The sequence below is a fragment of the Chanos chanos genome, chromosome 5 (assembly GCF_902362185.1).
Source record: "Chanos chanos chromosome 5, fChaCha1.1, whole genome shotgun sequence".
In the NCBI taxonomy this organism is placed as follows: Eukaryota; Metazoa; Chordata; class Actinopteri; order Gonorynchiformes; family Chanidae; genus Chanos; species Chanos chanos.
In genome coordinates, this window is record NC_044499.1 from 14,506,658 (window position 1) to 14,533,591 (window position 26,934).

The 26,934-nt window shown below is 39.6% G+C and overlaps 2 protein-coding genes across 3 annotated transcripts; both read right to left on the bottom strand.

Annotated features, from left to right (window-relative positions):
* Nucleotides 1-11,552: 11,552 nt before the first annotated feature.
* slc25a42 (solute carrier family 25 member 42) lies at nucleotides 11,553-21,772 on the bottom strand. The gene is made up of 8 exons (XM_030773584.1): nucleotides 21,429-21,772; nucleotides 17,508-17,671; nucleotides 15,832-15,943; nucleotides 15,516-15,541; nucleotides 15,182-15,348; nucleotides 14,264-14,380; nucleotides 13,746-13,897; nucleotides 11,553-13,376 (listed from the first exon to the last, which is right to left on the bottom strand). The coding sequence occupies exons 2-8, from the start codon at nucleotides 17,586-17,588 to the stop codon at nucleotides 13,051-13,053; spliced, it is 981 nt and encodes a 326-aa protein (XP_030629444.1). The 5' UTR covers nucleotides 17,589-17,671; nucleotides 21,429-21,772; the 3' UTR covers nucleotides 11,553-13,050.
* A 1,157-nt stretch (nucleotides 21,773-22,929) lies between these two features.
* Nucleotides 22,930-25,919, bottom strand: armc6 (armadillo repeat containing 6). 2 transcript variants are annotated; one of them, XM_030775589.1, is made up of 7 exons: nucleotides 25,788-25,919; nucleotides 25,594-25,679; nucleotides 24,889-25,459; nucleotides 24,517-24,662; nucleotides 24,095-24,226; nucleotides 23,462-23,599; nucleotides 22,930-23,228 (listed from the first exon to the last, which is right to left on the bottom strand). In XM_030775589.1, exons 1-7 carry the CDS (start codon nucleotides 25,906-25,908, stop codon nucleotides 23,016-23,018), a joined length of 1,407 nt encoding a protein of 468 aa, XP_030631449.1. In that variant the 5' UTR covers nucleotides 25,909-25,919; the 3' UTR covers nucleotides 22,930-23,015. The 2 variants fall into 2 exon arrangements, with proteins under 2 accessions (XP_030631449.1, XP_030631448.1); XM_030775588.1 differs by having other exon boundaries at nucleotides 24,095-24,233; nucleotides 24,503-24,662.
* Between the last annotated feature and the right edge of the window lie 1,015 nt (nucleotides 25,920-26,934).

Sequence of the window (26,934 nt, forward strand, 5' to 3'; positions counted from 1 at the left end):
GCCCACTGCTTAAAACCTTATCACCATGTCAACAAAATGTCTGCTCAGCTGGGGCCTTCAATAGCCTATGGGGTTTAACCTCCTTGCTCCTGTCACTCATGCAGTCATGCTGCCTGTCTGTAGGTCTCTGTCTCTCTCTGTCTCTTCCTGCACCGCCCTCTCTCTCTCTCTGTCTCTCTCTCTCCATATATATGTATATATGTGTGTGTGTGTGTGTGTGTGCACATGTGTGCGTGTGTGTGTGTGCCAGTGTGCGCCTGTGTGTGCATTTGTGTGAGCAATTGTGTGTCCATCTTTCTGATCCTAGGTCTCATATGACTTTTCAACACAGCACTACAATGTGGTATACTTGAAGAGTTTGTGTCAAGGATCAATTTCTGCATCCCCATTACCACACCATACCACAGCGCAGAGAATATGTTAGGATGGAGATAAATGTCTTTGTGCCACCTGGCTTTTCTATCCGGCATGTGACGCAGACAGCTACAGGGAGGAACGCAGGGGTCCTGATTTCATGGGTGGGTGGAGAGACTCTGTTAGATGGTAGAGAGAAAGTTTCTGTCAGTGCTGAAATGAGAAAGGCATTTTTTTTTTAACCAAGTTTAACCAGAACCACTAGGAGCTAATGAATAAGACTGAGATTAGTCATGGAGGAAAAATCCGGAATGTGATGAGACTGCTCCGTCTCTTTCTCCCTTTTTCTGTATCTTTGTTAGTGTCTCTTACATAAAGCATAAAAATGCAAGAAGGGCACAGCATTTGTAAGTGTGTGTGTGCATGTGTGTGTGTGTGTGTGTGTGTGTGTGCCACTCTCCTTCTTCTCCTCAGGCATATTCATCGCTGCCGTGCTATTGTAACGTCTCTCATATTCGCCCTCTGGGTGTCATTTCATGGTTTAAAAGAAGATAATGAAAAGCCGTGTGGAAATGGTCTATTAAAACTGCACTTCAGATCAGAGAGAGCCCTTATTACCAGAGTGTGTGAGAGACAGTGTAGAACAGGCAGCACACAGAACGGCCTCATTCTGGAACCCACTGGGGCATGCCCAGCCTCACCAGTAACTAAGTCAGGCCTAACATGTTCCCCGGGGTGGGTTTGGTCAGCACAAATCCAGCCATCCAGTCCAAATACAGCCTCTCTTTAGGAGGAACCTCTGTTTCATTTCATCGTTTCAGTAAGAAACAATTCACTTGACTCTGTCACCTAGGAGTCAAATAAATTGTTGTAATTTAAGTTATCTAGGCAGAGGAAAGATTGACGGAGAACAGTCTATCCTAATTATTGGAGGAAAAATGATGTAACCACGGAAAGTAGAGTTGGATCTAGAATGAGTATAGAGATGCAGGACTTCAGAATGAGGTGATTTAATAGAGTTTTGGAACAATTTTTTTTTTTAAATCAAAATTAGTGAAGTTTTTAGTGGAGTGTCTTGTTTCATAAAACTTTGTAGTTTTATGAGTTTGTAGAGTTCTACTTCACTCTGCCGCGTAAAGTGTCACTTTAAACTATCTTGACTGTCTGATGAAAACTTTAGACAAAAGTTAAGGGTTTATGAAGATTCTTCGCTGCTAAGGTTGCTTTGCACCATTTCTCAGACGTTAAATTTATTTAAAGAATAAAGTTTTCTGGGCAACCTTTTTTTTTTTTTTCTGGATAAAGCATCTTAAGGAGTAAAGGGAAAGCGAGGGGGGGGGGGGTTAAGGACTCTGGGGGTCTTAACAGACAGGCAGAGACCCTTGACCTCTCCTCGCCACGGGTATGTGGTTCCCATAGGCTGGGGCGGGTTGGCCCCCCCACTCTATTGGCATAGCTGTCCCGGGCCACCCATTCATGGCTCAGTCACGGACTCTTAAGGCTGCCCACAATCTCTTGATTCATATGAGGTGTGATCCGATGACATGTGTTTTTAATGAGGGCCTACGTCTTTGTTGGGCAGACACAATATCAAGGCAAAGGGGGGTGGGGGTGTGTGTGTGTGGGTGGGGGGGGGTTCATGGGCAGACTAGGCCCCTCATAGTTTAACATTCACCCTTATCTCCCTTCTTCTCTATCTCTTTTCCTTGACCAACTCACTCTCTCGGTTTTGCTTATTCTTACTGGTCTCTTTCTCTCTCAGTCTCAACCGTCAACGAAAAGTTCTCAACAAACCAAGACAGAGTTCAAACTGTAAAAACACCACAGAAAAACTTTGCCCTACACTCCAGTTTTCCCTCTCAAATCCCTCACTTACCGTGATGATGTCATCAGACAGCAGAAGTGAATGCTCTTACGTCATAACAATCATACGACAACTCCCACAAATGTAAAAATGAGAGGTAATCCATGAAATATAGACGAACCGAACAGTTTCAGTAGTTTGTTTCAGATAGAAAGATACTGTCTGGAGCACATGAAAATGTTTTTCCATGAAAAGAGTTTTCAAAGAGTTTCCAGAAAAGTCCGTCTGCTCCTTTGGACTAATCAGTCTGAAAAGATTGAAAACTTTTTTTTTTTTAAAATGAGCAGAGCTAGTGTCTGGAAAATCAACACTGTTCTTTCCCTGTTTTCATAAGCAACACCATCATCTCTTCTATTCACCCATATGTTTGCTGCAGGCTTTTTTACATGTCTGAGTGGTGCACTTTGACACACACTCTGTGTGAATCAGAGTGCATTCAGACTACCTGCTCCCACTCTATACAAATTAACACTGACAAATCATAGGGCCCAGGCTGTCCAGGATCATCACAGACACACTCCAAAAATCTTAACCCTGTCCTTGGTCTCTCAGTTCAGTTCAGCTTGCTTTTCTGACATAACTGATGTTTATAGAGTTGACAAACCGTTGAAATGGTAAAATAACAGTAATGTTAACAGTAAACAGTAATGTTAACCAGAGTGGAGAGAGGCAGAGAAACGGTCACAAATGGTGTTAAGGTTCAAAGTTACAACTTCCTGATATTTGATTGAACTCAATGCTATAAAAGCATTGCACTCATTTTATACAAATCTCTCTCTCTCTCTCGTTCTCTCTCTCTCTCTCTCTCTCTCTCCCTCTGTCTGTCTATCTCTCTCTCCCACCCACCCCTCTCTCTCTCTCATTCCCACATACACACACATATGCAGACACACATCCACACACAGACTTGCATCCAGACATATTATCCATTTGGCAGTCCCCAAAAACACACAGTCTCATTACTGTCCCACCCTGACTGCCTTGACCCCCTTCGGGGTGTGGGGTGGGGAAGGGGGGTTTCATCCAGACACTCACCCTCCCTTTCCTCTACACACTGTCACACACCACATATCACCCCCACCTCACCCAGACACACATTCAAAACACCCCCCAGAGCCCCCAGTCAAATATATTAAGCTGCTCTAAGGATCAACCGTAGACCAACTTAATTGCAACTAACTCAAAGTATCTGTCCCCCCCCCCCAAAAAAAAAGAAAATTACATTTTGTATATGAGGACTATGCATAAGAATCACAGGAATACTGCTGAGACTAGTTAATAAGGGTGATTTTATTGTCGATTTTTTGTTGGTATGTCTAATATGTCCTAAAAAAGTATTTATGTTCTGTTGTTATTTTATGTTTGGTGTCACTTTAGAATGGCAAAGATTGGAGGATTAGTCCATTGTTAGTCTCTGTCATCTTTTGATCAGTTAGTGTCTTATTTTCTCTCACTTTGTCCCTGAGGTTTAAGGGTGTTTCTTTTTACCCTGCAATTTTTCCCTATCACACACACCCAAACAAACAAACAAACAAGTAAAGAAAGAAAGAAAGAAAGAAAGAAAGAAAGAAAGAAAGAAAAAAAAAAAGAAAGTGAATCCATGTGCATTATGGTTATTGTTTTTAAGGCGGAATCGGAGGTTTGTGATTAGACGGTTATTCATATGTCAGAGCTGTTTATTGTCATACTGTGGACTTTGATTAGGAAGAGTTTATGTTGAGTGTTTAAATTCACCTTACCCTTTAAATCCAAGAAGGCACAATAACTTTGAGGCAACTGCCTAAAGTAACATATCTCAAAATTTTCAAGTAAGAATGCAGCGTTCACATAACATTTAATTGAAACTGTTTTTTGTTTTTTTGTTTTCAATTATTGAGAACATTTTGTTGCTTAATTTTTCAAACCAGTCAGTTTCCTCAGTTTTTTTGATAGTCCTGACATTTTGTGTTTATGATTTAGAGCTTCACAATTTAAAGAAAAGAAGCTCTTTGAGTATCTTATCTAACCACTACATCAGCACTGATGATTTAAAAGAAAAGAATTACATATGTCTAAACACACTGCCTCATGTATGACTGTGTGTGTGTATGTGCGTGTGTATGTGTGTGTGTGTGTGTGTGTGTGTGTGCTTTCATTGTCCCAAGGGTAATGTTAGTGGGTTCCCAATGGAGTCTACCTCTTCCTCAACACACTCCCTTCCCAGAGCAAGAGGTCACACAGAGGGCCCAGACAGTCTGAGTGTGTGTGTGTGTGTGTGTGTCTGTTTGTATAGAAGGCCCAGACTGTGGCTGTACTCTGAACTGTGTCTGTGTGCTGTCCCAGAGGTTGTTGTCATGTGTGATGAGCACTGACTTAGTTTATGTTTCTGTGTGTGTGTGTATGGAGTCAGATCTCATCAATTTTTACAGCGATAAAGGTCCATAACGACATGTCCCAGCCAAAATTCTGTCCCAGACTTAGCCGTGTTGTCTCTATGGATGCCTTACCATATTGCCACACTGACTGGTTTTTCCTTACTGTGGCACAAGAGCCATGCAGAGGTTCTGCGAGGTTCTGATTCACTCTCTTCCAAAGCCATTTTCTCTCTGTGAAGCCCATTTACTGCAGTAAAATTGTGGTGATTTATTTTAACCTGAAAACCTTCAGACTTCTCAGCGTGAACCTAGTCTTATACACTTCTGTCTTCAAGTCACTTATGTCCGTCTTAAGTGTGCGGAAGAAAAACTCATTCATTTCATTTCAGTTATTGTATTGGCATAGCATTTGTATTTTACAGAAAAGACTAACTTATTTTCTCTCTCTCTCTCTCTCTCTCTCTCCTTCTCTCTCTCTCTCCTTCTCTCTCTCTCTCTCTCTCTCTCTCATTAGCTCTGAGTAAGTGAATGAGGACATTTGTGAATTGGACCAGCTTGCACTGCTGTGAGTCCTGAATCATCATCTAAACAGAGAAAACATACCTCAGCTTATCTCTGCCTGAGAATGGATGTCAAAATCAACAACAACAGAGAGGAAGTTTTCAAAGATGGACTTTGAACTCCAAAGGGACATTTCATATAATATGAATGAGTAACTGCATTAATCTGTGTGCGGACTTTTGATCAGTGGCTTTTAAACGTTAGCACGGAGCATCTATTCATCTTGAGAGAAGAATCTGGAATGTTAAAGAGCGGTAAGTAGAGCAGGTAAGTAATCATGAAATGTAGATTCTGTTTATTTATTGAAGTGTTAATGTCAAAAGAAAACAATTTCACTCTCTGTAGCCGCATGCGATCAAAACAGAATTTACACCAGCCGTTAAACGGTATGTATAAAATGTGTAAACGGATTAAAAGACAAATGAAGTGAACGGGTTATGGCCGTTACATAAAGCATGTTTAAACCTCCGTGAGTGATGCAGACGAATATGTACGTTTTTTCCCCCTGTGAGAAATGTGAGACATACAATATGTGCAAATAATTACTATAAAGCCATTTGCAGTACAAAAGGTCTGCCAAATTGTCTATATAAGCCCACGCAGGCTGGTACTTTCTCATAAATGCTTCCTGTATTTGTGTCAGGCAGTTGTAAAAAGACTGTATGCACTTAGTATTATGTAGATCACAGTGGAAGACTCCACACATTATCAATGCTAATTTACTTGAAATAATAATAATAGCAACATTGTTCTATTTTTAGTTTTGCTTGAGTGTTTATTGCAAATATGTGGTTACTTGCTTTTAGTGTTATGGACTTATTTGAAATAAAATTAATTCATTTTTATTTTGTGAGTGTCCTCATTTCTTTGGTGTGTTTATGTGTAATGGGTTGTGACTTATCTGATGTAGTATCAAAGTATTAACAACAAACTTTATGGAGTAAATACTCTGAAAACAAAATGAAATTTATATTGAACAGAATTTGTCCGCTGCAACAATTATACTTGTTAATCAGTGAGAACCTTCGTGTGTGTGTGTGTATGTGTCTGTGTGTCTGTGTGTGTGTTCGTGCGTGCATGTGTGTAAAGTAAAAAGAAAAAAGGCGGCTGAATGTGCCATTTTGAATAACATTTGACTACACGGCTCGCTGATCTCTTCCTGGGTGGTCACTGGTAAATAGCCCATGTGGTGAACTGGCAGAGACAAACACTCTCACACACGCATACAGCTACGGGATAAAAACGCCAGCCGCAGTCCACCATAATTAATCTCATTATTCACTGAGTGAATGCAGCAGTCCAACAACTGAAGTTTATTTATTTTAAGTAAATTAACATGGACTAAAGTCGACAGGAAGCACCTCGAAGTGTCACAACGGGCAAGTTTTCTTGACGCCTAATCGGAGAGTAAAATAGTTTGATTCACAAACGCTGGGTTTAATTTACTTGAACAATTCAAACAAGTTTTTATCCAGAGAATGGTTGGTTTGTCCTTCCGCATGCGAATTGAAATCGGTGTGTTATTTCAAAGCGAATCATAGATCATGCGTCAAAAATTCAAAAGAAACAATAAAGTAAGCTGACTTCATTGACAACACTGTCCTTAAAAATACGTTTTTTTCGTTCAGTGTGTGTACAACAAAATTATACGTGGTAATTTTTAACGTGATTTTTGAATAGAAAAGAGCAGAACAAAAGAATTCTCCAAGTCCAAAATGTTGCCTGTAAACATTCATTTGAAAGGATAGTAATGACGGCTTGTATAAAATACAGTAAATAAAGTACAAATAGCATGATAGCTTAATAGTTGTTACCATTGTTCGCTGTAAAAAACGTACTTTTCACCCCCATTTTGAATTAAATCAGCATCGAGACACTGCGTTAACAAAAATATAGTAAATATATTTTTAAATCTCACATCGAAATTCGCAGAAATCAAATGAAGAAAACTATCATCAGATTTTTAAATCGCTGACACCATTGGCACCACACCAAATAAATTAATGTATGGAACTATGGCATCGAACTAAAAAAAAAAACAACAACAGCAACTCAGTTTGTACCTTATTATTATTATTATTTTTTTTACCATTTTCTTAATCACTTGAAAGATACTTTTGATAATTTCACGAAATCTTAGAGTGGTCCTGTCATGGCAGACGACCAATTTAATGTGTTCGGTTTCAGGATTGAGATTCGTTCAGACTGAACGAAATCAAGACAACAATTTAGTATTTTACAAACATAACTAAATTTATCAAAGTGGTTAACCCCTCTGAGTATGGTGGTTTGCCTGAATCAGCTTTGTTAATTAACATCTTTAGCCTACTTATAAGTTCACACGAGGTGTATGTCCCAAAAATACATAAACATATATTTTTAACAAATAATATTTTTAAGCAAGATGGCCTGCAAACGGTTTCTGATTCTCGCTGTTATTTCGTCTACCAGTGACCAAATAATCTTGGAGTAAACTATGTAATTTACCTTGAAACAGTAAAATAAATTTCCCGCCTTAAAATAAAACAAACAATCAAATGTTTTGTTCATCTTTTGTCCAATTTTTCTCAGCTTCTTATGAAGACTAAAAATAATTATGATGATACAAATGCGGATCATTTTCAACCTGATAAAACAGTTCCCACCGACACACACCGTTTCTAAGTGTGTTACAAATAATCAATAGCATATGACTTCATCACACAGTATTTTAAAAAGAGCAACTCTTGAGTGTTTGAACTCAGGGAGATACTAAACATTCGTGGGATTTTTTTCTAGATTCATTTTAAGAGGAACAAATATGTCAAATTAATCAGAAAACTCTGTACTATACAACACATATTTTAACACACTGGCATATTTGCCAAACAGGTTACCTCAAATTAAATTTAGTCCTAAGACATTAAGTGACAAAATGGAGATCATTTACCCTGCAATCTGAACACTCCCTCTGGTCTAATGGAATCTTCCAGTTCATGCTATATCCTTCATGACATCATTTCCTGTGCTGCACAGTAAGCCAATAAACAACTCTGTACAGTTTCTCATGGTAAGATACACAGAGGCGGAGCATAAGCTTTTCAACAGCAAAAACCATTCAGGAAAAAAAAAACACATTACAATCAAAAGCAGATTACAATCCGTACAATGAAATATATACCTATCCTACATTCTCCAAAATACATTTTCTCCAACTGATTTTTAGTGGGGCATGTACATTATGTGACTCCAATAACTACAATAAGTGACAATGAGCAGGAACCCATGCCCTGACTTGTTCTAACATTACTATAAATTCTATTGTCCTTCTGTTGTCCAGATTCCTTAGATTTCACATGTAGGTATCAAGAATGGTGGGACTGACATGTAAAGGACATATAATGGATTCAAAATACTTAAGATGTAGAATCAGTGTTACCAAAAACTGGGAGTTCACACCTCACACTGTAATGTAATGTTATTTTACTACTACACATTACCATCATTATGCCTCCATTTTATCTTCATAAAACTAATGGACATAAACACAGGGAGTATGTATGTGTGTATTTGTGTGCGAGAGAGAAACAGTGGGAAAAAAAACCAACCTCAGATGTGTGAAAATATCAGCATCTATTGTCCAGTGCGTTGAGATCCCAGGTTGTAAATTATTCATGGGGGTATTTGAATACATGCAAATATATATTCTCCCTTTACCTGGCACTGTTCCAAGTACCCATAGCAACCGCATCTCCTGTCCCCTCCTCCCTCACCCTCCAGTGCTGGTATAACCCCACCCCCACTCTTTAGCTCCTCATGTCTTCTCTTTGCCATCTTTTTCTTTTGTTCACATCCTGGCACCTTCAGTGTCACAGGAAGAGGTGGCAGTCCACTGGAACTCAACCACAGCCATGTGACAGACAGAATGAGGCAGAAAAGGAGTCGAAAAATGGGAAGATCCTTCAAAAATACCATTGAAAAATACAGTTTGATTACAAGAAAAAAAGAAAAGACTATCCAAATTACACAAAAAAAAAATCAGTGGAACTGAACTTTCCAGGCCGCTGCAGTGAGCTGACTATGAATTCTCTCATTCTGCATACAATCTGATACAGCTTGATTTACAAATTACAAAACGGGGAACTGCCAAAAATATCTCTCAGATATATTATGGTTATTCATAAAAGGCAAGCGTTAAACTCATTAAAACTGATCAAAGGGCGGGATTCAGTCTCACAATATGATACAGGATTGGAGGTGTGGAGTGACCTGCGAGGCAGGGAATGTCAAGGTCAAGTTCAGGGCATGGACAAAGGAAAGGTCTCCTGTCATAAAACTGTCCTGTGGAGCCATCTATTGGACTGACTGACAAAGCCTCACTCACAGTCCCATTTGTAAGCCTCCAGCTGCTGAAATGTGAACATGTTGGACTAGGGCCCTGGGGATAGTTTAGTACATTTTCAAATGTAAATATTTTATTGGATGTGTGCGGTATTTCATTTAGGATGAAACTTCGAAGATGACATTTCTCAAAAATCTTCTGTTTTCTGTCATTTCAACAAAGACATTAAGGTGCAAGTTTTACCCTCTACAACATAAAGCTTTGTTTATGTTACTTTTATTGTTCCATTCAGTATGAGAAGAATGAAAAACACTGATCCTATATCTGTTCATTGGGTTCAACTGGTTTTAAAGACTAGGCGTAAGAAGTTTTCACTCTAAAATGGACGTACGGCTCCCTCTAGTGGATTATTTCTGCTAAATCAATGGAACGGCCAACAATCTATGATGTATTAAATCGAACATGTAAATCAAAACAAAAGCTCCGACACAATGAATAAATCTTCCGTGTAAAAATAGAGGGAAATAAGTTCACTTGAAATCAAAGAGATACAAAGTACTTTATAAGAGAAAATAATTCCACATCTACACAAATAATTGAAGATATTAGTTTAATATACATTCTCTTGGCACAAATCTTCACATTTACAAAAAAAATGGTTGCATGGAAACTCATTTAATTAGTTTGTTTAGATAAATTACAAACATTAGACACAGCAAGTATATGTTTTTTTTTTTTTTTTACTATACTTGTGTCATGTGCATATAATGCAAATATCACCACATCAGCCTATGGCAACTCTAATGCTTCTAATCACTGCTGAGGTTAGTGCCGTTTCACTTCCACCTGAATCAGTCTTAATCAGTCTCCGCTGACAATACCATTCACATCTCACAGACCACCTAACTTACGTTTTTTGTTTGCTTGTTTCTCAAAATAAGGATTTCATAGGCCCCTTGGAATTGCAAATTAAGAACTCAAATGGCGCCACCAGTCTACAAACTGTTGAGGGTTGAACTGTGCTTTGGCATAGTTTGATTGTCTAGTCAGAGTGACTTCACAAGATCTTAAGTTTTTGTAAATAGTCAGGGAGTGTGTTTCAGGGCTAAAACACTCTCTCTCTTTTCTAAACTCACGTAAGGCCATCGGGGAGGTGACGGGCGATGTCCGAGATTGTTTTTTTTTTCGTAACTTAAGTCGGCAGGAGCACTTTTGCGTCAGAGGACGCGTAAAGGGTCTTCTGAACCAATGTGACACTGTTTAAAAAAAACGTAAAGAAAGGGGGAGCTACGGTGGGTTGCATAGCGGAGATAAAAATTGCAGGCGAGATCACCCATCATTACAGTAGATTTCTTCATTCTGTCTGACCTTGTTCGTGGTGTGTTGCGTGTTCAGGCGAAACTAAGACCACACAGATTAGCAGTGTATTTGTGTCCTATGACGGAGGGCCATGGAAAGTCCCACCTCCTGCTCACGCGTTCCTGTATTGTTTGCATTGTCATGTTACATCTGGAAGCAACCAACTGATTAATACTGCTGTTGAACCACTGACCATGAAGCTACCAGAATACTATAATAAAGTTGTTTGATGCATGCATATAATTTTAGATATCTGTCTTGAAGAACCAGCGTCATATTATAATCACCTATGAAACAGGTTATTACAATTTCACAACGATACTGTGTCACCAGAGGACATAAAAGTTACAGAGAAAAGCATTAGTGTGAGAACCATGTTTCAATACATATAGTTTTTTTTTTTTTTTACACTTTTATCTCCAGGCACTTCAGGATTCAGAACAGTCCTGAGCTGGGCAGAACCAGCGAGGTGGACTCGTGCAACTCAGACCTTTAGCAGCCATCACAGCTTACTGCTAACCAGTTCACATCCAAACCATGTTTAGGGTATATGAAAATAAAAGACAGACACACAGTTAAAATCACAGCGGGGGCTAATTAAACTCACACACACACACACAAATATGTACATTAACAGCTTGTCCCTTCAGATTAGGCCTCCATACAGTGGAGTCAGGGCCTGACATCTAAGTGGCACTCCCTCTTTCATTGAGACACACACACACACACACACACACACACACACACACACACACACACACACCCACACACACTAGGGGCAGACTCTTTCTTCAAACTACTCACACACATGCAAACATACAGCTGCTCTGAGCACTCAAAATGAGGCATGTGAAACAACACACACAGTGTGAGTTCCCTCTGTGCAAAAGCTAAGCTTAGAAGCACCAGATAGCATTTAACATGAGATGGGAACCCACAGCTAAAATTAACCACACACACACACACACACACACACACACACAAAAAACACAGAGCACGAGCTGGCATGTGCCCAGAATACACCTGTGCATACCTCTTTCACATGTCTGTAGCCTTGCCAAAGCGTCTGCGTGTGGTTAGTATTTCTCGTGGTTAGTATTTCTCTACGCTTACGGATGGACGTTATTCTCCCTCATGTGCATGTCTTTCAGAGGCCAACGACCGGTTCTCTTCCAATATGAGCCAGTACAGCACCACTGAGCTGAAATGCTTGTTTAGTTGTTGCCCTATATATTACTGTTGAATACATAGACGAAAGCAGTCAGAAAATCAAGCCTGCATGTTTCTCTGCATATTTAAAGGCAAATAGATACCATAACGTGGAAGAGAGGAAGAAATGGCCTTTTTTTTTTTTTTTTTTTTTAGGATAATCGTTAACACTAAACAGAGAAGAAAAAGAAGAAGAACAAGAAAAGGAAGAAGAGGAAGAAGAAGAACAAGAAGAACTCCAAATACAGAGCACACTGAACCTTGTCTTGTATTGTGGGTATATGAAGAAATATAGGAAATGACATGTCTGAGCATAATCCACTTTGTGGATCTCTTTTTCTGCTGCACTTGTGCTACGGCAGTGTAAATGACCTCTACTCGAAAGGTAAATATACAGGCCGAACATTCAACACGTCTCTGAACGTACCAGTCACACACTGTGTGTAACACCCTGCTGAATCAAGGATACACCTTGCTGACTCATCAGCAAACAATAACTAAAACTTATCATTTTCACAGCGTAATTAGAAACACACACCCACACACACATACACACACACAAAAAAAACAATTCTGTTTCCCTGTCCATGTGATCTCTTTGTTAGTATATGAGAGATGACAGGGTGGTTTCAGAACATTTCAAAAGCTGACAGACTTACTGTCTCCTCTGCTCTGCCGGCTTTAGCAGGGACATGCAGGGGGAGGTGTCATAGCTCATGTCTTATCCCCTCCTTTCTTTGCTTGTTTGCTTGTTTGTTTTTTAAGCTTTCTTTTTTTCTCAACCGAGACAACAGTCACTTTCTCGTTATTTCTCCTGTTAATATCTCACCTTTTTTCACGCTCTACACAAGTTTGGGGGGAAAAAAAAAAAACTTATCTGTTTCATGGCAAAATCTTTCCCATCTTCTTCTGCTAACACAGATACACAGTGGTTGTGTAACAGGTAAAGTCTTTTCTCTTTGTTTTCAAAAGGAAAACCTCTCAAAACCCTCTCTAGGTTTGCTTGTCTCTCTGTCGCCCCCTGCAGGTTACCGAGAAGTATAACCCAGTTTCTGCATCTTTCGCAGGAGGATTTGTGTCAGGTCAAATGTCATGAAACTGATGCCCACAGCTATAGGACCCTTGACCCAGTTCATGCTGAGGCCCTTGTACAAGCCTCGAATGACGCCCTCCTCGGCCACAATCTCTCTCATGGTGCCGGTGATGGTGCCGTAGGTATGACCGGTCACCCCAGCCGTCTGCATGCGTCTCCGCACCACGTCAAGGGGGTAAGAGGCAGACTGACCGATGAGGCCTGCACACGCTCCAAAAGCCAGTCTCTCATACGAGTATGGCTGCATGCGTCCAGTGCGTTCTGTAAGAGAAACAGCCAAGCTAAGTGTTACCATGGTAACACTGAAAGTTAGAGCAATGTCCAAACGATCAATTTAACTGGTAGTGGTGCTTCAGCCTGTGCAGAGGGAAAATAGCCAATAAGTAACAGACGAATGACCTATTACAGCAGTCCTTTAAAAGCGGCAGGCCAATTCTTATGACTTACTTTGCGGCAATTTCATGTATAAATACATATGATACCATGAGTAATTTGGTTTACTCATATCTCAGTAACATACAAGATGGACCCTAATACATTACATACAGCCAGAATACTGTTCCTCTGTTTCTCTCTCTCTGTCTCTCACACACACACACACACACACACACACACACACACGGTGTGTACCTGCATGGAGTTTCTTTAGAGTCTCGTAGGTGAAGAAGCTGAGGCCAGCGTATGGCACTACGCCCAGTATGGTGGGAGTGAAGCCTCTGTAGAGAGTCTTCAGTCCCTCCTCACGAGAGATCCGAGCAAACACGTGCATTATATTACTGTACCTGAGCAAAGAATTGACCCGCCTTATCAACAGCACAGCGTAATGCTCAGCAGAACATCACTGGCTATTACTCCACCATTTATTACACCACTTCTGCAAGTGTAAATAGTCATTTACTTTAGATGTACAAATGTAAGATATGTCATAGAACAGGAAACTGTCTCCGCTCATACTCAGTGCCACAGTTTAACTGTGATCACATAAATATGTGGTCATTAATTTTAAGGGAAAAATTAGATATAAGTTTTTAATGTCATCCCTTTCAGCTGCACTTAAGCACTTGGCTAAATGCTTGGTTCATAAACAGTGCAGAGTGATACAGCGTGTACAGTCAATGACGGTGTAGTAAAACAGTCGTAACCCCTACATTTCTTTGGGAGTGACCGCCATCCTGGCACGGACCATGTCCAGAGGGTACGTCAGCATGGCTGCTGTGGTGCCCGCCAGAGATCCCGCCAATAACCTTGGCACGGGGGGCAGCGCCCTGAAACACAGACACAGGCATCCAGTCACATGAGCCCAGCTCTGACCGAGCCTCACCGTAGGATGAGTTTACGCAGCGTTAAATGAAAAAAAAAAAAACACGGTAAATAAATAAATGTCAACATAATGAAGAATCCTTGGATGAGTGCTGCTTTGACACGATTCATCTGAGAGCTATTCTCCTTTATTTGTCCTGTGTTTGTCCCAAAAAAGCTGATGCTAATGCCTGTCTCATTCTGCCATCAATAATTAAACAGTGCAAACAGTAACTCTCTGGGTACTGTGATAAAGCTGAGGAAATTTATCATTTCAATTTTTGGGCGGCGCTTCATCAAACTAAAGACACTCAAACAGACAAAACCACAAATACGAATGCGGTCATGAATCACTTTTAAGTGACTGGGAACACAGTGGAACATAACAGAGGTGTGCCGAGTCTTCGGTCACTGTGAATGCTCCAGTTGAGGCTCAGTAGCTGTGTTTGTGTGTGTGTGTGTGTGTGTGTGTGTATGCTGACAGCCTTGAGTCATGTGATATTATCAGTCATCAACTCCCCTACTGTTATGGCTGACCTCATACACATAACAAACAAGGCAGGAGACCTGCTATCCAGAAATCACAGCTATCAAAGACAACTTTACATCTGTCGATCCATCTATCTGTCTATTCTATCTGTCTGTCTGTCTATCTAGCTAGCTAGCTATGGGGAAGAAATATTTTAATTTTTCTATATTTTCTGAAACATTTCAAACAGTCAAAATTCTTGTTGTTAGTGATCTAATTAACTGTCGGTGTCACTCACCTCCCCTGGAAGCCATAGTATCCGCCCAGTAGTCTCTTGTACTGCTCATGGGCGCAGAACTGGATGGCGGCGTAGGGAATGACTCGCACCATGGTGGCTGAGTTTCCTCTCCACAGACTGAAAAAGCCATCCTTCAAGTACGTGCGGTAGATCAATCTGTAAGCCTCCTGTTTAAGAGACAACAGACAGCCCAGTGATTCATCTACATTCATCTTCATCAAGCTTATCCTTTTCCCGGTATTCACTGGCATTATCTAATGCTGAGATTATCTTGCCTCACACACACACAGGTCATCAACTGCTTTTTTTTTTTACACATACAAATATGACTCACCTTAGCAGAGAATCTGTTAGAAGACACTAAAGAACGAAATGGAAAAAAAAAACAAAACAAAAATTATTTCATATTAAAATATAATTTTGTCTCTCTTAAGCATATATAGCCATAGGTTTGCCAAAAGTTCACTTGATTTTAGTTTGTAAGGTTCTCTTACTGATAAACAGATTTCTATTTGGCTTTTTGTTTTTACTGCAGTAGAATGGAATGGAACAGACTGAAACCACACAGCCATGGAATTATTTGAACAGGCTGGATCTTGAATTCTTTGAACGGGCTGGATCTTGAATTCTTTGAACGGGCTGGATCTTACCTTGAAAGATGATCTTGGTTCTATCCAGAGGTGCCACAGCTGTTTTGGCCACAGCACCAGCAAATGCTCCAGACAACAGGGAGTTCAGCACTGAGCGACTCTGCTTAAAACCCTACACAAACACACACACACACACACACACACACACACAGGTGGTCACTTCAAAAGGAAAACTATAACAAAATGTAGCCTGTTCCTGGGACTGAATCAGAATATTACAACAGAGGTAACCTGTTCCCAGGAATGAATCTGAATATTCAAATATAATATAGTCTATTGTTAAAGCCCATGTCCTGCTCTGCAATGTTGTCTGGTGTCTGGCTGATCTACATATAAGACTGCTCTGAACTGTGTTTGTGCTGTAGTAGATCATTAAGCCAGGAGACACCAGAGTATCAGACACTTCACTAAATAACATGCTTGTTACGTGCTCAACATAAATAAAGAATATATTTCTTATGTTTGTTGTGGAATAAACCTCATGCTTGTTTATGTAAGGTTTTTGAGGTATTTGGTATATTTACAGTGCCTTAAGAGCAAAGTGGATAATATTAAGTCAAAAGCTGTCATTACTGCCTAAATTACTCCCATTTTGAAAGCATGTTGTCAGACAAACAATATTTAATACCTACTTATGCCTTTAGAAGTTGTATAATTCACGGTTGACTTAAGTCTAAATTTAAAAGCCACAATTTATAGAAACACATGGAAGCCTAAGTAGCTTCACAAACTAAACCATAAAAATGAGTAGTTAAGGAATGCTAAGGCATAGTGTTGTTACTGCAATCTTTACATGTCTTTCACAAAAGGTGATAAACAAAGATAAAACACAATGACCTCTTGTATCACGACTAAGATGAACACACTGTAGATATGAACCTGTTTTTACCAGTTACAAAATGCCCTGTCCAAAAGCACGAATGTTGTCTCACAACATCACAAGGTGAATGATCACTGGAGAAAACGTTTTGTCCACATTGTCAAAGTCTGTTTTCTAGATATAATCGTGGACAGTAATGATTTATGATACTGTCTGAAATATATTTGTCAGTTCTGAAGCATGGAGAGGGAGAGAATGCCTCATATTTCTTTGTGACTGAAACCAGCTACCAGAAACCAAATCCTCTTAAAAACCCTGACTGAGGTATTCTTACTCAAGAGTCTACGGGGTATTATTTTTGCAGACAAGAATGTAAACCTCATTCTACTAATCCATGTTCAGGAAAACACACATTTTCTCCTCATTTACACAAGAACATTTTTTAGATGTGCAACCAGGACTGAACAACCATCTCTTGCAAAAAGGGAACTTTACGATTGCCACTGTCTGTTCCAAATCATACATTGTCTCTTACTGATTTATTATTTACCACTATGCATGTTTATGGAAATATTGATGGTTTCTTTGAGGATACTCAGACAAACCAACTCTGAGAGATACATTAGTCAGAATCTGATCAGAGGGTGTTTCATTACAATACAGAAATAACAACAGAACTATGAAAACCAGATCCTTAATTATTGAAATACACAAAAATCATACGATGACAACATTGGGCACCATCTGAAATGATAGGTGTCAAACTATCGCATCCTCTAAGCAACCAGAGGAGAGCATACATGGTACCCCACTGATGTCTTATGTAATAGGAGGGTTCGGAATTGAGTATTCTTACCTCTGATTGGCTGGAGGAGGGAAGTGGCAGCACTTCGCCCCGTGTCAGCGCTCCCTGCCGTTCCTGTACTCCATTCCCCATACCCACCCCTGTCCGCTCATACACAACAACCCTCCGCAGGGATCGCTGGCCGATTCTGGACTCAAGCCGGGGACCACGACTTCCTACAACAAAAAAACAGAATCACAATCAAAGCTCAATACATCAAACAGAGCACAACAGGGCAATTAAGTACTATCAGGAGTGGTTTAGTTTAGTTTGCTACAAGTGGTTTACTTTAGTTTGTCAGTAACATCAGAGTGGTTTACTTTAGTTTACCAGTAACACATAAACTTCTTTTCAATGCCTCTCTAAAGTCTTATCTCAAGGGGTTTTTTGGAATTCTTTTTCTAGATAGTTTCCTTTTTGAGTTCTTCCTTGCTACAAAACAATCACACTTCCTGAATGCCAATCCTGTTACTGTATTGTAACAGTCATACTGACATGAATGAAAATACACTTTTACAAATGTTCCCGGCCTGACATGTCGTAACATGACACAGCAGTAGATGGTTAAATATCATTCATTCACGTGAAACCAGCTTAAGGAAGAAAAAAAAAATGGAACACAGAGTAGCTATTCTGCTAAGTCACACGGCCTTCACAAAAAGACTTGCTAAGATCAAATCACAGGCAAAAGGCCAACGCGCGGTAAAACATCTACTGGCAGCTCAAATGTTGAATTCTTCACTGAAAAGGCAACAAAAAGACAGATGTAAACATGCCGCCTTCCGATTGGGCTTATTGCAAATGTAAACACTTCTGATTTATTTATGATTTATTTACCAGTTACGCTGGTTATCATCTTTCCCATTTTACACCGCATATCACTCATTTTATAGGCCCTTCGGTTGCCTGTCGAGTGTGACAATAAAGTACAAAAGGACCAGATTTTATGAGGAATCTTGCAAACAACCAAGATGACACATTGGAATTTTGACAAGGAATAGTCAGAGTGCTTCTGAAGCTACCTTCTAAGGTGCGTCCTTATCAACCCTGGCCTAGATTTCAGTGCTATTATAAGTCACCAAGTAGCGGGCCAGCAACAAAGTGTCGAGTTATGAACGTCAAACATTTCTGGACTGGAGAGCGGCCATGTGGGTGAAAGGTTTTCCTGCGTGGCCAATGGAAAAAGGATCTTCCAACCGTGGATGAACACATATCAACCTGACAGACACAAGAGCTAATGCTATCAAACATTTTTACAGTGACAACATCCGCAGTAGTTGGCCACTCCGTCAATATGCATCTGCGTATTACACAACGGCAAGTGGGGTAAGAATGTGACCAGCGGCAGACCACGGCTGAAATAATCTGCCAATCTCAATGGTCATTCACGTGACCGTCCTAACTGAATAAGTCGCATTACGGCTCAAACTTGCTGCTTAATGCAGCGAAAATAAATGTAACAGACTAAATGGAATCAAATTTAAAAAGTGATTGGCTATCGTTTTCTTCTGGTCAGCCATTATACAAAAACACAGTTAATGAGGACAAGTGTAGAGATGGAAGAAAGGAAGAGAAAAGAGAGGAACAAAAAGAACAAAACCAAACAAAAGTCAGTGTTGAGTCGTCAAGGCAACAGGGGCTGGCATCACCATTCCATTTACTGGGTTTATGCCAGAATCCTGACGTCCCCTTCTCCTCTCTCTAAGTCTCTCTCCTCTGACCCCAAACCCCGTTTTCCTTCTTACATATGCCTGCACATATTCCCTCTTTCTTTCTATAACACACCCAGGTATCAGAAACTTCTTCATCCACTTGTCTCCAAAAGACCCAAATTCTCTCTCTAAACTCTCAACTTTTCTTTCCTGTAAGTCTTTTACCATCATTCCTCCCTCCCTAACATCCTCACCTTGTCTCCCAACAGATAGATCACTTTACAGTAATTCTGCCAAGCAGAACAGCAAAGCTTTGTGCACAGAATTCCCAGACAGGCTACATTACCTCACATAATAGAGTATTTACAAGACCTAATACAGCTGCAGTTACAAAGAAAGCAAATTACTGAAAAACAATCTGCCTCAGTGTGATGGAAAAACACAGACCTGCATCCAAGTGTGTCACAGTAGAAGTGTTATTAACATCAAATCTCTTCATGTAAAAATTGATTACAAAAGAACATCACAAAACAGCTGTTGTTCCCTGTAAGTGGAACGGTGCCATGAAGCACAGTTCACATTTTATCAAGTTAACTTTGGGTTCAACTCAGGGTTTTTCATATCACATGGTTAACATCTTAACTTGGTATGCCCTTATTGCAATCTCTGCAAATATACTTATAGCTCATCTAAATTTCAACAATCCCATATAAAAACCTGACAAAAAATTGAAAATAGAAAGAACAGAAACAGAGCAGAAACTATTGTTATTACTATTATTATTATTATTATAATTATTATTACTACTACTACTGTTATTTCTTGAAACCCTAATAGAAATGAAGCTTTATTCTGCTTTATACACCTCTTTTTGCACAGTTAATATGTTTAAGTAGCCTATTAAACACACTGGAGTTGGAAACTGTTCTCAACTTGTTGATGTATTCAGCTGTAATCCCTTCTGATCCTTCTCTTATTTTTTTTTTACTGTTCACTTTAAAGAATGCCCTTGGTTATTTTAACTGTTGAATATTTTAAGACCAAGGAAGTATTTCTAGATTTTATACTACTTTTTAAACTTAAATCCACTTTTTCTTACTAATTCACACAGTGACTTTATATTTGATTTTCACCAGGTGCCACGACCTCTTGACACCGTTGGAACTGCAGGAACAAAGAGAAAGGACCAAGCCTTAGACAGCAATAAGGTAGCCTACATTCAAAAATGTTGATAAAACAATGCTAAAAAAATCATCATAGCTGTTAACTGGATTTATTTCTGTATAGCATGCGGTTGCTTAATAAGCTGTGAGTAGTCCACAGTAACGTTTCAGTAATAAGATTAGCAGGACTATTTACGCGTTTACATGTCCTGCTACTTCTTTCCACAAATCTTCGCGGGAATTGGCAGCATGATACCCCATGAATTACACTTGTGAATTCCTCAAAAACACAGCATAACAAACCGTAGGAAAACGACAGGCCACTGATTTTGACTAACATTATATACAAAACAATGGCATACAGTAACTGAACTAACTGTTACGAATAACCTTGGCCAAAATAGAAACCAGCAAAGGCCCCTAAGAAGAGTGATGTTTGTTTTAAGATAGGACACTATAAGACTTTTAAACGCATAACCTACAGGTTCTAATGATCAAAACGTAGCTTTGCATGATTCGATCAATGTGTCAAGGAATGCCCACAAGATTCCAGACGTGTTAAGATTTATAAGATTTAAAACTACTGTATGACACGTGATATCTTGAATAGAATGCATGCATCTGATACAGAATCGATATATCTGACACCGTCCACAACGGCCGTACAGTATTCTTAAATACCCTCTCAGTATATATAACACATTAGATACTTACCTGAATATGCTGAAAAAACGAATGAGCAAATGATTAACCAAGTGGCGTCCTATGCAGTAAATACTTCGATATGTTTTCTTAATCTGTCGGATGAGTAGCATAAAACGTCCGGAAATGCCATATACGGTCCAGTTACTCAAAAGGTTTGGAAACACCTCGTCCGTAATGTGTCAACAAACAGTTAAGTAATCACGCAAACAAGAAATTAAAACACATATATAGGAAAACTAGATTTGTAAAAGCATTGCTTGATGTGACACATGATCGACATTATCAATCTTCATCTGATGTACGACAGGCAAACACCACTTATCTGTATGAAACCTTTCAACAAGCAACGACAAGTTAGCTGTCAAGCTATTCAATGTCTACAATGTTATAATTTAACAATCTGTGTGCCTTACCTGTCCAAAATTCTGACAGCACCTGTAGATTGCTCTTGGTATACGATGTTTTGTGTGTTCTAAATAAGACAGACTACCACTATCTTTTTTAAATACGGTGACAGTTTGGTAACCACTCCTCTTGAGTTTAGTTAAGGTTAGCTAACCTTACACAAAATTAGCAGGTTAGCCACCAGTCAGCTAGCTAGTCAGCTAGAACTGGTGCCTTATCACGTCGCAATCTTGCAAGATGAAGAAGTCCTTGAAACTAAAGTTCATCCAAGTTAGAAGTTTTCAGTTATCCTGTCAAAGCTGTCAAACATAGTTTTTCCCTGTTCATCACACCAAATGTGACTTTCAGTGCGTTAACTGCCATCATCCATGCTGTTTCGTGACACTAGTAAGCAAGCTTAGAAAAGGCGACGTCGTTGCATTGTTGGAAATGTAGTCCGCTCTTGAAGGCGCACGCTTGGATAGGCTTGTTTGGGGGGCGTGTGTGCAAGACATAGTCAACGTCGTGGGAGTTGATGTTTTTGTCTAGAAGTTTCTAGGTTAAAGGGTCAGTACATTTTCATACACTGAAAAAAGTATAGTTGCTTGTATCCACACAAACGTTTCAGATACTGCATTTTTATGCTTTATTGGTTTGGACATATTACAGTGTTTTGACTGTTCTGAAACACTTAATTGTGTAAGAATCATTGTCAACGGGAATACATGCCAGCCGATATATTTTGTGCCAGCTATATAAATGTTCACACTCGCTGTACGATTAAAAGCATGGGAGACTTTAATGTGACACTTCAGTGCTGGACCAAACAAGTTGGCTAAGCAGCATTTAAGAGAAAAAGGTAATCATGGTTCTACTACTGCAGCCCTCTTACAGTGTCTGTAAATTGCGATTCATTTGAGCTGCATGGTCAAACAAATATATCATTGTTTCTCAGACAGGCTATGAATGAACAGAAAGACCACCTTATTTACTGCTTTAAAAATAAATCAGGGATTATATTACATAAGAGATGATGAGGTGGAAGTACATAAGACGTTCGGATGAGGTGGAGAACTGGACAAATATCACTGGCCACAGTGAGATAATCCATCTAAGCACCATCATATTTAAGTGCACTTTTAAAAGTGCTGTGCTGTACCTTAACCTTTTTTTTTTTAAAGCTTGACACAACTAAAGGTGAACAACATGATGACTTCAGAGATCCATTAATCATAAATCAATTTTATGAATACAAAAACAAAGCCATAAAAAAAAATATGAACACAGTCAAGGAAGAACTGAAAACTTAAATAGTGGAATAGAAAATATGTACACTGTAACAGAACATGTGCTGCATTTCTTGCAGCCCTACAATGGCAGGCTTTTTTCAGCTGATCAAAGGCTCAATCAGGTGTGACTGTACTAAAAAACAAATTGGGTCAAAATGGATCTAGAAATCTTGTAATGTCCAATGCTTCAAAAATCACAAGCATCTTTTAAGAGTGCATTCAAATTTAATAGCAGAGGAATGTTTGACTGCATCATAATAATTGACCATTATTGTTGTCTATGCAGTGTTAATGAAACTAAACTTGGCACTAACAGTCAGATGGTCTTCAATGAGAGATGCTGCCTTTCTTGCCAGTCCACAGTTCTCGTAGCTCAACCTGGCAACCCAGGTCCCTAAGTGCAGCCCTCGCCACATCTCCACAGTCACGGTGTGAGGCCAAAGCCTGACCAATCAGAGCCTCTGCTCCCATCTCCAAAATGGACTTACTGAAATCACGAGTGCGTGACACCAGGTTCCGCAGCAGCATGCAAGACTGTTTCTGAGAAAAGCATAAAATCACAGGATATGATGATTTCATGTATTAGTTCTTTCCTGAATGTTATTCTGTGAAAGAAATAACTCATTGTATTTCTGTGGATAAAAAATAAATAAATAATTAAGAACCAAGTGTAGTGGTTATCATAAGTTTTTGATGTTGGAATGGAAGCAAACAGCACTACTCTGCCTATTAAGAGTGGACAAGGAGACATGCAGTTGCCTATGTGAACTGACCTGCACATTCACTTCTGCTGGGTGAGTTTTCATAGCCTGCAGTGCAGCAAGGGCCCCTCCATTTTCCATGATGACTTTGCAGTTGTTGGGTTTACGCAGAGCAAGAACACACAAGGCAGCACAGCCCTGTTCACAAATCTAGAACACAGAGGCCCAAGAATGTGAACAGAAGAAACTGGGAATGTCCAGGCATTTCATATCAACTGACACTATGGAATACAGCCCCATACATGTGAGTGCTTCTAAAAATAATTAAAACATTATGCTGTTTTATTTTACACCCTTCTGTCAAAATGCTGCTAAAAATGTGTGAATAGGAGAATAATCAAAGGGTACGAAAGGCTAATCTTTTGTAAAACTACATATCAAATGTTTATGTCAAGTGATGAATCATACCATAATCTTACTGGTTAATAGTTCACCATTCAGAGGATCTTGAATACCCCTCCATTCACATTACTTATGACTCTTTAAAAATTACTTTTTCTGTGCCATGGTCAAAAAAACTTCATGAGAACCGTGTAAAATTTGTCTTTTCACCAGCAAGAATCTCTGAGCAACTCTTAAAAGAGGTCAATGGATCTCATTCCAAAATAATGCTACAAAAAGTTGTCATTTGGGGTGAGGGCACACCTGTGCGTTCCCCATGTGACGGTTCATTGCCATGATGATGAGCTCTGTCCCCCCTGTATTCACTATAGCATCTTTGACATCATCATTTCCTGCAATGGCTCGTAAGGCACCAAGGACCTGCTTCACAAGCTCCTGCAGAGTCACACAGATATGTTAGATATGTTAGTCCTTTATAGTTAGAAAACCACATTCATATTAGAACTCATGGGGTTTTTGTAGATGGTCTTCTCATTCCTATGCATGTCTCACTGTGATGTGTTGAAATATCACTGCTTAAATGATATTCTAATACTATACTTAATCCTCATTTATATTTCTTTTATATTTGTCTGGTTTTGACAAAAATTACAGGCAAGTTACTTAGTAAAACTTTTTTTCTCTGAAGAAAGCTCCAGTAACCCTCAACATAATGACCTGCTCACCTGGCAGTCCAAATTGTCAGCCAGAAGCGTCATCATGAACTTCAGTCCTCCTAAATCCACAATATCCTGGCAGAACTCATTCCTCACAGCCAGACGGGCCAGAGTGGCACACAGTTCACTGAGGACGGAGGTATTCTTAGGGTGTGCTGAGGCAAAAAATAAACCGTCAGTACTCAGAGTATATGCCATCAATACACTTTAAAACCCTTAATGGATTTTTACTTCACCCTTGATTAGTCTCACCACTACACTAGAAACTCTACAAATAAATTGAACCAGCTATTTTTATACCTTTCCTAAAGCCTAGAAACATATGCTAAATGTTCTAGTCCATTCTATAATATTAAGAAACATATACAAGTTTACAAGTACCATTAGCAGCTTCCACAATGACTCTTAGGCCGTTCTGTTCCAGAACAATCATTTTGGCATGTTCATGGGCGTGTCCAAATGGGACACGGACATCATCATCAAACGTCATAACCCGGAGAGCGGCACAAGCTTCCCTCACCAAATCCGAATGCTCACGGTGTTTAGTGATAGCGCCGGTAAGTAAGGCCAGCACTCCAGCCTTTACCAGATCCTGTCTGTTCTGCTCGTGTTTTAGGCAACAGTGGCGTACCGCACCGATGCACTGACAGCTGATTCCAGGGTCCTCCTGGTGTGTACGTAAGGTGCTCATTAGAAACTGCTGCCCGTTTGCATCCAGGAGGTCCGGCTGTCCATCTGTAAGAGCGGACAGCGCAGCCAAAGCTGCTACCAGGGCCTCCTTCTGTTCACCCACCCTCTGACAGCAGGCGAGAATTGTGGGATAGGCATCCTTTTGAGCCGCCAGATGCCGCTGAGCAAATCCTAATGCACATTGGTCCGTGAACAGTTTCAGGTCGTCCACTATGTTAGATGTAGAGGATGTACTGATTGCATTTTTCAGTGACTCTAAAGCCTATGAGAGAAATCATTTAAAAATTCAATGTGTAATATTCTATAAGTAACTGGTGGTGTGGCTGTAACTGTTATAGTTAAGTAATGAAATCTGTCTGTCTGTTTGGTTTCAAATTAAGACAGACAGCTGTGTACCTGCAGAACCTCATGGGTTTGATCCTCAGCCTTTTCATCAGAGGCAGCAGTAGGCACTGCTTTAACAATGTTACTCAGGTCCACACCTTCAGGATAATAAGAGTACATTTATTAGGAGACACAGAGACCATGCCTGCAGATAATTAATCAGACGAGGAAACAATGACACGTTGGTTTGCACACGTTTAATTTACCTTGAGACTCAAACTGCTCTATAGCCTCTCTCAAAGCTTCACTGGCATCCATATCAAATTCCTCGATATTTTCTTTGACAACAGCGTCAAACGTCTCTTGTGTGATCCTGCGTTTCGCCATGGCTACAGAAAGCTGAAGCTCAGCTGAAATGACGACGAAACATGCAGAGATAAAGACATTCTGGTAGCATTTTCCAATTCGCAATCCCTCAATAAAATCAAGCTCATTTAATAATTTAAACAAATGTTGAATGAGACGCCAATTCAAAGTAAATGCCGTTGACACATCGTGCTACACAAATCAATGAAAACAAATCGCACTACTGTGAAGTGATGCTTCAACGATTACAATACTTCATTACTATCAGTCAAAATTCATATGTGTAAGTAAAGAATTTGCACATGTCACTTCCAACCTTAAAAAAAAAACTACTACATAACCAACATAACTCACCACCACCCAGTCTGCAAGCTAGCGATAATTGTCCCACAGCAACATTGGTAAAACAAGCGAGGGAGCTACGCCACGTACGTTTCAGAAATGTGTATGTCCACAATGACTGCGCAATTTTAGCAGACGTATTACATTTGTGAATAGTAATCATACGCAAGTCCTATCATTATTGTTCCTCGGGTTAAGCTTGATGACAGATAAGTTCCGCTAAACGTGAAACAAAGCAATTATGTTTTTGTTCGTGAGTTCATCGCTACGGTTACAATGGATTTACGATGTGAAAAATAACTTTTTTCTTTTCAATTTACAGTTGTGGTTATTGGCAGATAACCAAAACATAAAATGTTTAAACCTAAAATAACGTGTATTTACAAGCTGGGTCCAAAATAGTTGTATGCATCGTGAAGAATTTATAAATAAATGAATAACCATCCATCCCGCACAGTGAAGTACACTTACTTTAATTAAAAGAAAAAAATGAGGTCCACTAAAATGGTGTGACCTCTCCAGTAGATCTGACTAGTAGGCCATGCTATGAGCTTGGTATAAACTCGTTGTCATTTTTCGTAATTCAAATTGTTCCTGAGTCTTTAACATTACAGTTGTGGTCGCCTGCATCTTTCCTTAAGTATTCCGTTGCCTGTGCTTGTTACATTCCAACGTGAGGACTAAAACGCTGCGTAATATCACATG

Coding starts and splice junctions, on each gene's coding strand:
- slc25a42 (XM_030773584.1), bottom strand. CDS start 17,588: ATGGGGAATGGAGTACAGGAACGGCAGGGAGCGCTGACACGGGGCGAA. Junction 14,381..15,181: donor TACTATGGCTTCCAGGGGAG/GTGAGTGACACC, acceptor TCTGTGTTTCAG/GGCGCTGCCCCCCGTGCCAA. Junction 13,898..14,263: donor GCGGTCACTCCCAAAGAAAT/GTAGGGGTTACG, acceptor TTCTTTGCTCAG/GTACAGTAATATAATGCACG.
- armc6 (XM_030775588.1), bottom strand. CDS start 25,908: ATGGCGAAACGCAGGATCACACAAGAGACGTTTGACGCTGTTGTCAAA. Junction 24,663..24,888: donor CATTGTGGAAGCTGCTAATG/GTACTTGTAAAC, acceptor TTTTTGCCTCAG/CACACCCTAAGAATACCTCC. Junction 24,234..24,502: donor TGCCAGGTGAGCAGGTCATT/ATGTTGAGGGTT, acceptor TATCTGTGTGAC/TCTGCAGGAGCTTGTGAAGC.